The following is a 16,242-nucleotide window of genomic DNA, read 5'->3' as shown; positions in this document are numbered from 1 at the left end:
TTTTTTTTTTCCTGCAAGGCAGTCAATTAATCTGGTCCTGATTAAAATGTTTCCTCAACTTGCAGAGGAGTGGATAGTTTCTCGAAGTTTTTCTGTAATAGAAACACAATAAAAAGGCTTTAGTATGTGAATGGCTCCCATTACATTAGAGTCTCTCTCAGTTATGGTCATTATTTTATACTACAGATCATTAAATTGTTTTGCCATTTAAAGCAGTACACAGTCTCTATTGATGTCCATTAGTGTAAAAAACAAGTCAGTGCCGATTGTTACATCCTGACCTTTATCCAGTTTATGGGCCAATGTACTATATCAATAAGACAAAGAGAGCGGTGGGCAGTAATTATAGGCTTATCGGATGTAGTATACACAAGTCATTTGGCTTCTCCATTTTTCTCCTTGCCTAATTAGTGATTAAAATTTGAGAGGGCATAAAACATTGCCACATTAACATGACTGCTGTCTTAGAATTGTCGATTTAGGAACATTGCTGAATGGATTGCTGCTCTGTATCTAAGTAGCTGCATAAATATCCAGAGGACCAATTAACGAGAAATGTTTGGGTGTCATTGATTGTGAATAAAAGCAAGCAGACTGCCACGAAAATTGCACAAATCTATCTCTCGCATTTAAGCTGTGACCTCATTAGGTTAGACAAAGATGGTCCCTTTCCTGACTATTCTTTGGAAACATCAGGAACATGGCTCAAAAGAGTAGTAGAATAGGGGTGCATATATGCATGTATTGTCTAAGTTGGGGATTTGCAGGCCACGCAATCCCAGACCATAAGGAGTCTGGAAGAAATTTGATTCAATTTTTATAAAATACTAAAAATCATACACAAAAATTGACTGTGTTTAACTTAATTAGAGGTGATCAAAAGAAGATTTTGGACACCTGCCTGGCACCAAATCTGACCATCACAGCTTATTTTCACCAATGTAGGAGGACAGAAGACAGACCAAATGGACCAGCTAACGACCTAAATCTTGATTCCTCGTGCAGCTTGCCAAGCTTTAATTGATGAATTGCATGGGGGATAATGACTGTGTTAATCCAGCCAATTCATACAATTAATGAAAGTCAAAAAGGCTATTTATACACAAGATGGCAGGTTACAAACATGAAGCTGTCACAACCTCCACTAACAGTGGTTTTGCTAATTTTGGCAACGCTCTGGAGCACCACAATAGCAGAAGTGCTATTGGACAGGTGAACAGTGAGCCGATGTAGAATAATTTGGAATGATTTATACTCTGCAATACTATAAGCATGTAACCTTTTCACATAATAGTCAGATTTTACTAGAATCAAATTATATTACCAAATTGGTGGACACCTGCGTATTAGTGCTAGTTTGGCTATTGCAGCATCTCATGCTAGCTAGTGTGATGTGCAGGGAGAATACAAATGGATAGATTTTTTTATTTTTTTTTTTATCAGATAAAAGAGCACCAGATAGACAGAAATGTAGTGGTATGACAAATGAGGAAAATTAAGACTTGAAGCTGCAGTGATCCTTAGGAAGATGTGGAAGACCGGATTAGTGGGAAGATAGCAGGTATTCAGAGTTTAAAAGAAAGGTACAGAACAAACATATTCATATTTGTCCTCTATGGAACCAATTTTTTGAGCTTAATATGCAAACAATTTCCACTCTGATTTCAAGCAAATTAAGTTTGAGAACCATTAAACTGTAAATAAAAGGTAAAGAGTGAGAGAAATGCATGCTGCTTCTGCTGATCCTAGTATTATGAAAGCCTGTTTTTAAGTAGGATTGTAGTGGTTGTATTGTATATTGCAGAATGACAATTGTACAGGCAGATATGCTTCCTGGTCAGTGGGGCTTTTGATGTTTTTGTGGGTTTTTTTTTTTGTCTAATGTGGTCGATCAGACCATTCAGCTGGACTTGGGGAACCTGGACAAGTCTTTGGAGTTGCCAAATGTTCTAATTATGTAAATGTTTTTATTATTTTTTGGTTAGATTGTTGTTAACTTTATTTTATTCCCTCATTTTATGTGCACACAAGCAAACGAAATTGGCAGAAATAATTAAGTAATTTGAGAAATGGTTTGACTTTGTAGATCTTCCATTTGCGTCACCGGGAGTAATAACTCCTGGAGAAGGAAGGATAAGAAAAATGCATTGAAACCAGTCTATGTTTACAAACAACTGAGTAAAAAGTTAAAGAAGAGACTTGTTTAGAAGAGGAAAATAAACAGGCGCACATTTATTCAAAACTGAATACATACTGAATACAATAATGGACTTGATGTTAGAGAAGGCCAGAGTTACTAGTGTAAGACTTCTGGACATTGCATTGGGATTGTCATTGGATAAGATGAGAAACACTGAAATGTTGATTCGCATCCAGAAATCTGCTGTGTGATCTTCACAATGAAGGCATATTTGGTGTCTCATTCTGCCAAACTGCATGTTACTACTAAACATACTGTATATCTCCTTCTTCTATGCTGCTGCCTTAGTCTGATAATTTGTTTGACATAGTGGTAATGTCTGTAGCTGCAAAGCTAACTGCGCCATCACTTCCTTTTGGCAGCGGGGGTCAATCAGTGGGAGGTAGGGAGTTGGCACTATTGCCCCTCCTCTACGAGGATAGACTCTTCCCTTATCTTGGGCACCATCTGCTGCTATTGATGTACTACAAACTGTTGAAATTCCAAAAATCCACAAAGCCTCTCTTATTGTACTGTCACTCTCCAGAATTTTACTTGTTGCCTCCAAGCGGGTAAAGAGCAAAGGAATAAATAATCAGTGCTTCTATCTGTCAGTGATGCCCAACCCCAGCTGTAATCTAAACCCATTTTAAATGTGTTTGCTGCTGTGATGATGCCGTCTGTGTGACGCCATCCACATTTACAGTTTATATAGTACTTGCTAGACCTTTTAGTTGGCTGGCAATGGCTTGGAGAAAGATCCTGATGATGAATGATGGCCTGAACTCCAGGGCCCACGAGCTGAAACTTACAGTCGCGGTGAAGCAGTAATGATCTAACCTTGCCTCAAGGAGGTCAGTGGAAGCTCAGACTTCATCTGAGTTGGGGAGATCCTCATGTAAAGAGACAAGAAGATGATTTCAACCCTCTGCTTCTTTTAATGCAGGGGTGATCACTGACATGCTTCCTCAGTCTGACTCTCCTCCCTGCACTTCTCTCTAGGAACAGGTCAGTGTCACTAGCATCCAACAGCAAACAAACGTAACCTGAGTCACCGCTACTGATTAACTGATTTTGGAGCTTTAATTAAAGCTTGGTTCCCTATTGACACCACTTGCTCTCTTACCGATAATCAGTTACCACGGTAAAATTTTAAATGGCCTTTGTGCATGAACCATACAGTAGTATTGACAGAATGAATGACAAAATTGACACTGACAAGGAAATTAGAAAATTAATGTTCTACCCCCAGATTTTAAATCCAGACTCTGCTAGAGCCATTAGTCAAATGGGGTTCCCATCGACGTGTAGATTGACATTGACTAGAGGAAATGTTCACTCCGTGGCGACAGTAATAAATGTGGGCTCACTGAAGCACAATGTTATTCAGCTCCACTGCCTGGTTGTTTTATAAAAGGCATCTGTTTTTATTTATGCCCAGACGTTATAGAGATTTAAAACGGGATGAGGCGGGTGCTTAAAAATCCAAACCGTCATCTCCATAATCTCCAGCTCAGTAGGCTCCGCTGGACTGAGAGAATGAAAATTACAGCCTGTCAGGCATCAATGACATAGAGAAATGTGAAAATGGTGGACTTTTAACAGCCAGCCTTTTCCTCTTACATACCCACAAAAAAAAAAAAAAAAAAATTCAAAAAAAAAAAAAAAAAAACATTATTGCTGGTCCATTTAACATTATGTCAGGGAAGGTCATTCCCCCTTAGTTAAGTCTGCTGGGAAATTGAACCTACATTTTCTCAAGTGAAGATGAAACAGCACAATAATTAAGGTGAAAGCTTAATTGAGCTAGGATGCCATAATGTAAGCATAGCAAAGGCAGGTGTGCATGCTCCAAAGCTATTTAGAACATAGCATCCTTTGTAATTCAAGCTTGAAAGTATCTTGTAGGCATATGAATTTGTACTTCAGGCAGCTTCTCACAAAGTCACTACTTGCTGTTCAATTACTGTGACAGAGGTGAGCAAACTCTTGTGGATTACCCTAGCATACTGATCTACATGTTACGAGACAAGTGCAAATGCAGGCACTACAGAGTTTTTTGAAACTGTGTTTTTTAAGATATCACAAGGTTTTAATGGATTTCAGTTCTTCCTCTACTAGTATTAGTTTAATATTACTTGAAGTGAGACTCCCAGCAGTCTTCATGTGCAGCTACAGATCTCTAAAGACTCCAATGCATTTAATTAACTTACAAAGTACCAGTAAGGCTTGTGGCTTATTCCTTCTATCTGAGCTGGATTTAACATATGATTAGGAAAAAAAAAAAAAAAGATATCAGTGCTTGGACAACAAACACATGGTCAACTCTTAGCAATGACCAAATATCATATATATATATATATATATATATATATATATATATATATATATATATATATATATATATATATATATATATATATATATATCACATATTGAGTGCTACAAAATATTAACTTCATATGACAATAACATATTAGCTTACACATTTTGGATGCACATACACTGCTGAAAAATTCTAAAGCATGAGCACGATATTCAGGAAAGAGCTGGGCTATATTGTACTATTATAATGCTTTAAATTATTTCTGTCTTTGTCTTGAAAGCTCAGTTTATCTGCATATTAACTGGTCCATTTTAGCAGTGCTTATATTTGTGACAAGTAAATTAAAAGTCAGATGATATGAAATGATGAGTCCAGTAGTATCAGTGACTGTAGTGATTGCTGTTTAGTCATGTTTAGCACTTAAAACTCAAGATACATATGCATAAATTGATCCTAGCAGCAGCTCCCAGTCTGTCCTGCTGTGCTAATGTTATTAGGTAGTTTCACAGACTGAAGAGACACGCTGCTGCTCAGCTGTAAGTGCTCTGGCGATCCCGAACAAGGTGAAGAGCTGAAAATTTCTGATTTGATGTGCTTTAAACTGTACTTAAGGGATTCCTACTTTTGTTTAGTGTTTGCTAGCATTAGCCATCAGACATTACTCGTCTGCTACCGTGCTACACCATATGGGGCTTTAAAATGAATTGTGCAGTTAGCCACCGCTAGCTCATTCATTCACTCCCTGTTCTGTTGCTGTTATAGCAAAGGACTTGGAAGGAATCCCCCTATCTAAGAATCGATGTTTCGCCGAATGTGCAGCCACCAGCTTTGCTTTTGCAGCAGCAACTGATTTTTCATGTATTTATTTGTCTTTAATATGGAAAGCAATGGGATTAATAAGTGATGAGAGTTGATAAGAGCATTTATTTAAATGGTAAACGCTTTAAACAAAAGGATATCAATGGTCATTATTACAATAGCACCCTCTAGATTAAACCTTGCCACCATGCATGCCTGCGATCAAAGTGTATCCAGATATATTATTGTACAGAAATATATTTTGGATCGAACAGGCTGCCTGGATAATTAATCAGTGAGTGAACCCACTTACTGTAAATCAGCTTCAAGGATTCTACTTTTGTTTAGTTTCTTTTTTGAACACAGGTTTTGGATTATTCAAAGGTCTGATCATGTTCTGCTTTACACAGCAAAATACAGCATTTTAGTGATGCGTACCTCCATTTTATTATGTCAGTGTGAACCGAAACAAATTTTCATGCAGTGGGTGAATCGTGTGAGCATGCCTTAGGCAGTATTTTGTAAGCATCTTTTTGCTAATGCCCTGTTCATTAGCTGTTGATGTTGAGCTCCACTAATGTCCGAGTTACAGATATAAGTTCAAAATATGTATCTAAACTGTAATGGCAAAGACACATTGTGTGGCTGTCTCCTCTTTCGCCCACTTACTCAAACTGTCAAAGCATTAAATAGCAAGTCAGGATGTCAAAATGCTCATAAAAATAAGCACTTAGTATCACCCACTGTGGGGAACTTAATGCATGGTTACAGGCTATTTTGAAGCCATTTTTATTTGACTGCTGTGACTGAAACATCTGCTACTCTCTTGTAGTTACCACATCAAGAGCAGTCTCTGACCTCCCTGGGGCTCTTAGCAAAATTCTACTGAGGGGCACCTCTTACCTGACCCATGAGTCTTTTAAACCATTTGCTATTGCCTCACTGTCATACTTGACACCCCAGCCTACCACTGTAATCATCCCTCATTTAAAATGGATTGTTCCATCTGTTGATCTGAGAAAAGGTAGATGAATAAGATATCTTCATATAAACAGTAACATAGAGAAGAAGTTTTTAACATTGAATATTGAAAATAAGAAAATGTACCAAGACAATGTACCACTAGACTTTGACTCTGCTGCCAGTTAATTAATTCTGTTATTACAATATTATACAAGTGTCTTTGTGCATAAAATGTAAAGATAATCTCAAAGGCTATAGCTGCTGCTGTAGTGGGTCTGTGTAATAGTGGATGAAGCTGGATGTGGATCAGTCTGTATGTATTGGCTGATGATGCAGCATGTCCTTGACTGACAAACTAAAACACAGCGCCTTCAGATTACAGATAACAATACTAATATTAGTGCATTCACTATGTTCGGTCCACTCAAACTGACTTCCAAAGGTCTTTTTTTAAACATTCATCCCGGCTTCAGTGCAACCAAATCTGTTAAGTGTGATTTAACATTTTCATTGGTCAACCCGACACTAACCAGGTAGATAAAATCATCCTATTTCAACTGAGGTAAATGTGACATTAGAATGACAAATTTTTCTCTTTCAAACTGATTTTTGGTCATATTCGAGCTGATGTACTGCAGTAACTGAGTGGGGACTCCTCAACCTGTTTGGAAACATGAAGATATGACAAAACGACCAGCATTATTCATTGCATTTATTACAAAGACTCCAGTCGAAGCATATATATGTATGTATGTATATATATATATAGCCAAAAAAGAACTACTGTTTACAAAGCCTAAAATCATCCTTATGACAAAGAACAGTTTAAATGAGAAAAGCATTTGTCTGCACTTTCATTCTGTTTACAATCATTTGTACAATATGTTAAGAAATGACTAATGGGTATGGGCAATGACAAGAAATGGTAACACTGAAAAGGTATTATTGAACACCAAGAAGGCACAGTGAAATTTTTTAAGTTCACCAAAATGAAAAGGCAACCCGGTGAAACCAGTGTAAAAAGTTAGTCTGGGACCCTGCTTATACAGCATATGGTGGAGCTTTTACAATGGAATGGCTGCCCAGTATGCCCAACTAATCAACTTTTTTTTTTTTTTTTTAATTAATTACTCCTCAGTGTCAATCCATTGCTCTCTGTTTTGCATTTGTCCAGAGTTGTAATTAAACCCTGACTGAGAGGCAAGATAACCGTTGTCTCCTTTAAAATTATGTACACATATGGGGAGTGCCAACACATCCATATGTTGTGTGGACTGATTCACACCCAGGTTGCTTCTAAAAACAGTTTAATTCCATGCACACACATTTGGATAGCTTTGCTTCATGCTATCTAAGTTGTAAACATTGACACCCACTTTAACACAAGGGGGAGGCTTCAGTAATTTGCAGGGTTCTACACATCTTGCATAGCGATCAAATGGAACTGCCCGGTTCTGACCACACCGGCCAGGTTTTTATAAATGCTTCTTTTGGATGTTGACATAGGTATAATTTCAGTGGCAGATAATGTTAATGTCCTAATTGGCATGTTGCCTGGAAGTGCTCAGATTTTGATGGACAGCCACTTTACAGGGGTGTAATGTACATTTTACAGTCAGCTAGTGGTTCTGACACTTTTACCATCCCCATATTGAGGCCAGTTGGTTTGAGCGAACAATTTATGGCTTCAAGTTCAGGCGTTCATATGTCCTCCCTTTTTAATACAAGTCATAAGTAGGACATATTGGAAGATTTAGAGCACGTACATGACACTGAGTGAAAGTTAGTGTCAACTTTTAGATGAGTGAAGTCAATGTTATTATCTGTTCCTTTCTTATTGGTGACCTTTACAGCTTTTTCTCATATTGATTTTGCAATTTGCCTTTGTTTTAACATACGACAAGACAAGAAGCACTTAACTGAGCACAGAGCTGAATTTTAGAGGAAAGATATCCTAAGATATCCTACTCACATCCTACAGACAGCGACTCTCTTATAAATGTATTTACAAACTGATGGCCTTTTTAAGCCATTTCTTGCAACACTCAGGATTTTTGAGTCATGAAGAGCTGGGAAAGCATTCAGTTGATTTAATGCTTTAGGTGGACACCTCAGGCCTTGGAGTACAAGTTCACACCTACTTAGTGTTTTGGTTTGAGAAAAAAACGACAAAAAACATTAAATTTTACTGATGTTTACATTTTTGATTGTTTGCTTATTGCATTTCATATCCATATGAAATGCACCTGTTTGTTTTTTATTTATTCTATTTATTTACTTTTTGCACAGTGAAAGTTCTGATGCAGATGTTGACATATGGATCCTGTTTTAGGTCACGGTCCTCTGCTATCTGACTATAAATCATGTAAAACAAAATCCTATTAATATGAAGAGACTTTATGTACCATGCTTTGACACTCCCAGATGATGATGGTTAGTGCCTGAAATTGCAGTTTACTGCCTGCTATTATGTGAATTATAGAGTGTCCATTATATAGGGAGCAGTGAATGAGAGATTGATTTTGGACACAATTCAAATCATCAGTTTGAAATGGAATAGCACATTTTCCTATTACTGCAACCCAGTGTTTCTCAAATAGTGGGGCGCGCCCCCCTGGGGAGGTGCGGAGGCATGACGGGGAGCGACTGGGAGGAAAAGGTCCGCCTACGTGGAACTAATTAGCTGAACTATTGTTTTAACATTGGCCTGTTTTTCGCGGTGCACAAACTGCGCTGGCCGTTGTGCAAGTCAGTACTTGGTTACTTGGCAAATAAGGACTACCGAGAATGCAAGAACGCATCGTTAAGATGTAAGTGGAACACCGGTGACTTGATCGCGTCACCACTCCGGCTCATCTGCTCTGATTATTTTTACCAGAGGTGTGAAACATACGGCCCGCGGTCCAAAACCAGCCAGCCAGATGGTCCATTTTGCACGCGGGACCACTTTGCAAAGTGTAAAAAATACAGAGAAGACATTAACTGTAAATTGTAAATTTGTAAAACTGTAAGTTTTAAATAATTTCTAGATCTTGACAAGTTGTTTTGATCATAAAGTAAAATACTAGACTGTTCAGTTCCAGATAGCTGTGACTGAATGTTTTGTGCCTTTTATAGATAAACTGTGATCTGTAAATTGCAATGTACATGTGTAAATGATCAACTGAGGCATAATATTGTTTAAATTGAACTTGTTTTTCTTAAGAAATTTCAGGGTCATCATAATGTTTTGTAAAAAGATAATTCATTAAATGTGAGTATTTTCAGAATGCACTTTTTAAAACTAAAACAAAGGAAAAAAGTTGGAGTTGTGGTGATTTAGGTTATTATGCTGTGATTTTACTGGGGCCCACTTGAGATCATATTAAGCTTTATGTGGCCCCTGCACTAAAATGAGTTTGACACCCCTGAGCTTTACTGTGAAAAACAACAAAATGGAGTCAAACAAAACTAACACAGCCCTGCATATTCACATTTTAATGTAAAAACAGTATATATATATATATATATATATATATATATATATATATATATATATATATATATATATATATATATATATATAGATAGATAGACAGACAGACAGACAGACAGACAGACAGACAGACAGACAGACAGACAGACAGACAGACAGACAGACAGACAGACAGACAGACAGACAGACAGACAGACAGACAGACAGACAGACAGACAGACAGACAGACAGACAGACAGACAGACACGGGGCGGAAATTTTTTTTCCTCCGAGAATAGAAAAATTTTTTTGTAAATAAGTTGTGTGGCTAATGTTGCTCTTAGGTTTGATCAAGTGCCCACGAGCAGAAGTCTGTGGACACTGTAATGCTGAGGGACATTCAGTGATGGTGGAAACTGTTACATTTGAAACATAAAGAAGGACCGAGAGGGTTACTGTGATGTTGGCTAAACTCAGCCCTTTTTGTCTTTTTCCTTCTCTCCTACTCTCTCTGCTCACATAGACTGTAATAATCCTAAATTCTCGTTTACAGATTTCAGTTTTTCTTGTCAGACAATGGAACAAGTATGAAATAGTGACTAAAATGCAGCCCATTAAGATGCCAATTAACAAGCTGTCACTTCAAAGCCAAAAACAAGCTGCCGCTGTCCACTGCCAAAGTGAATTTTTATTTGTCGGTCTCACCATGCAGACATTCTAAATGACTGTGCTGTGTATTTGGTGATATTTTTATGCGAAAATGATTGCTGAGAGAGAAACAGAAGTGAAAAAGTCCTGATCCGTCACAATCTTTCCGGTCTGTAATCTGTAATGCATCTATAACCCCCTTTGAGCCATGCTGTCGATGACGTGCAGAGAGAGTCTTCTTCCTGAAGGGAGTGTAGACAGCAGCATCTCATCTGCACTTAAAGTTACAAACACTATGGCAGCCTGCTGAGAAGAAGGCTGCACTCAAGAGTTATAGGGTCCTGGTAAAAGCAACTATCTTTGCAGTACTTTTAGCTGAGAAAAGATTCTATGGACATCTGAAACTCTCATTTACTTGCTGTTAAGGGGCATAATAGAGGACTTTTAAGTAACATTAAGTATCACAACCAAACATTATAATGACACTCCAAATTAAATTGTGTTAACTGTACTTTTTACAGTCCAGTGGCGGCGTAATATAATTTAAATTTAAATGCAATATCTTTCAGTGTGGATAATCCTGCTGAGACTTGGACTCATACTGATGATGAATCTAATTACTGTAGTCGAATTATTAAGGAATAAGTTAAATAAGTAAGGATGATGAATTAGCTGCCACTGAAAACCTACAGATTTTATCCGCAGCACTAAGAGCTACTTAAATATAGACAAGAATCTTTCTTTCTATTTTAATGACACCTTGTAGCACTTGGCCTCAGCCAGACACTTTTACCTACATTGTTATGACGAGGTGTGGCATTATGCTCTGGAGAGCTAAATTTAGCTGATGGCTGCTGGGATGGATTACTGAGAGGCTTGAAGGCGACGTGATATCTGGGAGGGAAATTACTTGAGCTTAATGAAGTACATAACTCATTGCTCACATGCTGTCCACTATATAGCACACTCTCTCAATCTGCGAGGACAGTTTAGAGGGCACTACACATACTTGTAGAGGGTAATAGTTCATTTTCCTTGCAAGCTCCTCTGCTGAGACCTCGTTCCAGCTTGACCCAGTTTGTGGACAGAAAATTATGACTCAATCATTACTTTTAATGGTTGTTGAATCATTTTAAATGATAATGGATTTTGTATTTCCATTTTGTCAAATGTTATATAATTTATACATTATGTATCATTTAATTAGGCAGTGATAGAAGTACTAAGATCACTTACTTAAGCATTAACATTGAAATGTTAAAATACCATTACAAGCAAAATACTTGTTACTCTTTAGTAATAGTACAGAATATTATCAGTTATGAAATATATTATTTCATTAGACTGTTTACACTGATTCACCGTTTAGCTAGTATTGGATCTGTTATCATCTACTTTAAAGGTCCAATATTATATATATATTTAGCAAGTTCATATAAGTTCCACGTGTCCCAGAATATGTCTTTTGAGCTTAAGCTCACAATATTGCAAAGATAGTTAATTCTACCATGCCTTTTTAGTTTTAGCCCTGCTCTCAACAGGCTGTTATAGCCTTGGAATATTTGTAAAGTGACAGTTGGTTAGCATGTAGCATTACAGGGCTGCATTTTAATCACTATTTCATACTCATTCTGTTGTCTGACAGCCACAACAGAAAAATATGGAAGTGAAAAATAACTTTAGTAGAAACAAAGCAGTGTTAAAATACATTACATGTGATCACAGAGACAAGGAGAGGAGTAAAAAGATGCAGGTTGCACTAAAACACAGTAGGCAACCTGAGAAATGGTAACCAGCCAAGTCCTTGTTCATATGTTTTCACTCTGTCTAAATGTTCCCCAATATTACAATTTCCACATCTCTGATCTGTGGGCACACATTCCAAGCTCATGTGAAAGCAAACCCCAGGGAGGCCATAAGGGATTATGTAAATTTTTTAGTTCAAAAAATATTGGTTACTCAGTTTTAAAGTGGAAACTGGCTAAAATTTTCAACAGTATAGAACTTTGAAATACAATTTAGTGTGGTGGACTTTGACCTAAAAGTTGGTCATCATTCTAAAAGATAAATGACTTTTGCTAAACAAACCTGTGTTGAGTTTTTGAACAATTCTTTTGTCTTTTTTGTGAGAACATGTTGAGTTTGAACATTTCAGAGGGCGAATCTTTGAAACTGCTGAGTTGAAAAGAAGTTGGGAAACTGCAGTTTAAACTTTAATACTTCACTGTATTTTGTTAGCTTGGCAAGTGATGTCTTTTTTAAGGCATAAAAAATAACTGTAGGATAAGAAGCAGAAAATATAAATACTCACGACAGGTAAAAGTACATGCGATTTGTACTTAAGCATAGTACTTTAGTAAATGTGCAGAATAACTTTCCGTCAGTAGATCTCAGGACTTTACAACGGCAGACGGTTCTTCTCCTCGTATTTTTGGGGCAGGTGATGCACATTGTGAATCATTTTCAAACCTTCCCAAGGCTCTAAATGCTCCGAAATCCTTTTGACAAAGGCATTTGTAGCATCAAAGGCATCTCTGACAAAATAAACCCACAAAGAATGTTTTATCAGAGCACCAAAGAGGGTTAGTGTAGTTTTTCACAGGGTTAACCGTTTCCACATGGTTGGGGTGGTAGATTGGAAGTGAAGGGCGTGCTCCTGGGCGAGAGAGGGGAGAGTGGATGAGAGAGCGGCCCTAATGCGGCATCTCATTACAACCTCTGTCAGGATCCCTCTATTCTACCATCAGCTCCCCTTAACTTGGTAAGAGCCCAACTGTCGTTTCGAGTGAGTGTGCCGCCAAGGAGGCATTTACAAATAAATGAAAAATGTCACATTTGATTTCACTCCTCTCGGACTGCGGCGCCTCAGCTTTGTCACAAACTGTCTTTGTTGTTCTGGTCTCTTGCAGGTCCAGCTCCCGGTCGCCGTGGATAGGTTCTGGCAGGTTCAGGCCCTCTGCTTCTCTCCCAGGGTAAGCTCACAGACAATGACCTTCCCTTAATGTTCCTGAAACACTGATTCCTCCTGTTTTTGTTTTTTTTTTCCCCCCCTTCCCCTGCTCTGCTTCTCATCCTTGTCCTTGAATGGCATGCGAGCGAGCAGGAAGTTGGAGCTGGTTTGCTATGACGGGGAAATAAAGAGCTAGTAAAATGGCGTGGCATGTCGTTTAGGGAGAGTCAGCATGGTATCGTCTTTAACCCTTGGCTTTGTGGTTTGCCTGGGATGCCCTCGCTATTGCTGCCGCCACCTCAAAGGCAAGGAATTAAAGACACACTGCACCTTTTTTATCACGTATGTTTGCTGAGGCGATTTTACCCGTGATTTTGTGACGATATGTCGCTTTGCCCGTCAACGTTTCGGAACGGAAATCTTTGGATATTTCTGCATTTTATTCGCAGCGTGTGATGGTGGCTTTTTATTTTGTAATTGTAAGATTTTAATCCTCCGCTGCACAATTTCTCCTTTTATGTGCCCACACTGACAATACCATGCTTTACTGTCGTTATCACTGAGAAAGCATTAACAAAATTGGAGCTTTTGCATTTAGTATTGATTCGTGAGATGACAAATGTTTCGCAGAATAACACGAAAAATCGCAAAATACTCCGTTAAACTAAACTGTGTCCTTTCTTTACCAATAAATTCCGTGCTAAAATACTACAGGATTTTGAATTTGCACATAATGCACAATGTTTACATAATGTAGGTCTTTCAAACTGCTAAAAATGGTCATTTTATTTTTAGCGCAGCCACTAATTCTACTCTGTAATCCATTGCTGAGATTGCGAAGCCATTTTAGATTGTGTCTCACAGTATTTGCATGTTTTATCGGTTTGTACCTACCTAACAGTTTTCTCATCGCTTTTACTGCATGTTTAATCTCGTGGACCATATTCCAGTGCAGTCACAATGCTTTCACTTATCACCTTCAGTAACACTAACAGCAAATTTTAGACACATGCAAGTAAGGCACAACTGTATATATGTATATATATGTATATATGTATATATATCATAATGCCTGCTGCAGCCTTCAGTCTCAACCGCATGTTCTCAACATTATGCTACTAAATGCACCTGCACCACAGTAATATCAAACACTGGCTCTTTTTTAAAACTCTATTGTTACATATCAGGCAGCTTGTACGTTAGTGTGTGATGTTCCAAGTATGTATCAGCGTGCAGCACATCAGCCCTGTCGAACCAACCAAATGCTTGTTTTGATGCTAAGGGGGAAAAAAAGGCAAGAAACCCAGTTTTCATTAAAGCTTGCTTTCCATCAACCTGCAAATACAACCACCTCAAACGATAGACCTGGACACTGCAGCTGCATCAGATTTCACATCACATACCGACATAGTCATATCCTAAACACTTGAAAGTATTCATGTACGCTTTCAGGCTCTGTGCTTTTACCCCGTTCTAACAGTTCTCACACCCCTTTGAACAGTTATTGGAAAACAAGTGTGCTGTAGATAAAAACAGTTTTACTCACCTGCTGCTGCCCTTAACCATCTCAGTACAGCAACTGGTGTATACTCCATAAGGGCACTCAGTGAAGTACCATTTGTAGCTTGTTGCGTTTTTTTTTTCCCTTCTTTTTTCTTTTTTTATGGGGTACAAATACCCCATGCAGGCTTTTTGGAATGGGCTGTTAAGCCGCTTTAGTAACACTTTAAAGAGTGTGTGTAGTGAGTGGGATGTTGTAAGGAGGGGGAGACGGACAGCCTGTTATAAGATCCTGAAGGCAGGACGCCTCTGCATTTAAAAGCTGTTAATGATGCATGTCGCTCACCGAGGAATCAGTGGACCGCAGCCAGCAGGTTTCTTAAACTAAGTGTGTATGTGTGTACATGTGTGTGTGTCTGAGTGAGACACTTGTTGTACTATCGGTAGTAGACCCCACTAAGCAATGAGCATAAATAACAAAAAGTAAAGTCTGGTCCTGAACAGAAACAGAATCTCGGTGTCTGTCGCTGTATTTTTGAAATGGCAAAACTTAAACGCTAGTGACTGCTAAGATTATTATGGTCTCAAAGTGATCTTATGGAGGTCATTCACATTCAGTGAGGAAGATATTTTTGATTTGGTGTGGTTGGTTTTTGCTTTGGATCTGCTTGTATGCAAAAAGTGACAAAAATGTATGTGGTTATAGTTTAGTTTTCTAACCAGCGAGACAAATACACCAGGTGTATTACAGCAACAGCCTGTGAGAGGTTTTCCAGAGGGGCTCAAACTTGCCCACAAAAACCTATTCTTTTACTAGTGCCTATTGAATAGCTCTACCAGAGCAGTGAGGGGTTAAATCCCAGCCTTGAAGGCACTTGAGTTTTTGCTGAGGCTGGGGTTACATAGGCTTATGGCCAATGTTCAGATTTGGGTTACCAACGTGAGGCTTCAACACATTTAGGGATTGAGGGCTCACTGTATTCGCATACATTCATTCCAGACCAAGACAAAAAAATTGACCTTGAGATGATGAACTGGGAAAGCATGGGTTTATAATTGAGCTCAGCGGGAATGTAGTTTGAACTCATCGCCCCTGGCAGAGGAGACATACACTATCTCATGGATTAATATCTTTGAATATCTCCACAAGTCAATGAAGTCACAGTTTCGGTGCCGGTCCAGACTCATATAATATGTGTTGTAAAGACTCTAAAGTGTGTGCGTTCATTACGAGAAACAAAATCAGAATCAAATTCCTTGTATATGTCCACAAGTTTGTCAATAAAGCTAATTCTGATGGAACACAAAGTTCCAGCCATGACAGTCGAAAATGCTTCAAATATGGATGTTGCTGTAAAGCAGATGCAAATTCTAAAACTTGGTTGCATCACATACATCTTCAACCTGACAAGAAAAAACATCTA

The 16,242-nt window shown here is 38.3% G+C and overlaps 1 protein-coding gene across 2 annotated transcripts in view; it reads left to right on the top strand.

The window, feature by feature from the left end:
* The first annotated feature begins 13,046 nt into the window (after positions 1 to 13,046).
* LOC111562694 (inactive N-acetylated-alpha-linked acidic dipeptidase-like protein 2) overlaps positions 13,047 to 16,242 on the top strand; it is a 520,178-nt gene continuing 516,982 nt past the window's right edge. The window contains exons 1-2 of one of the 2 annotated variants that reach the window (XM_055016278.1): positions 13,047 to 13,129; positions 13,278 to 13,340. In XM_055016278.1, the coding sequence (XP_054872253.1) occupies positions 13,065 to 13,129; positions 13,278 to 13,340 (128 nt within the window). In that variant the 5' untranslated portion in view covers positions 13,047 to 13,064. The other variant, XM_055016281.1, reaches the window with a different exon arrangement.

Source organism: Amphiprion ocellaris, chromosome 2, assembly GCF_022539595.1.
Source record: "Amphiprion ocellaris isolate individual 3 ecotype Okinawa chromosome 2, ASM2253959v1, whole genome shotgun sequence".
In the NCBI taxonomy this organism is placed as follows: Eukaryota; Metazoa; Chordata; class Actinopteri; family Pomacentridae; genus Amphiprion; species Amphiprion ocellaris.
This window is presented reverse-complemented; position numbering and strand designations above follow the sequence as displayed.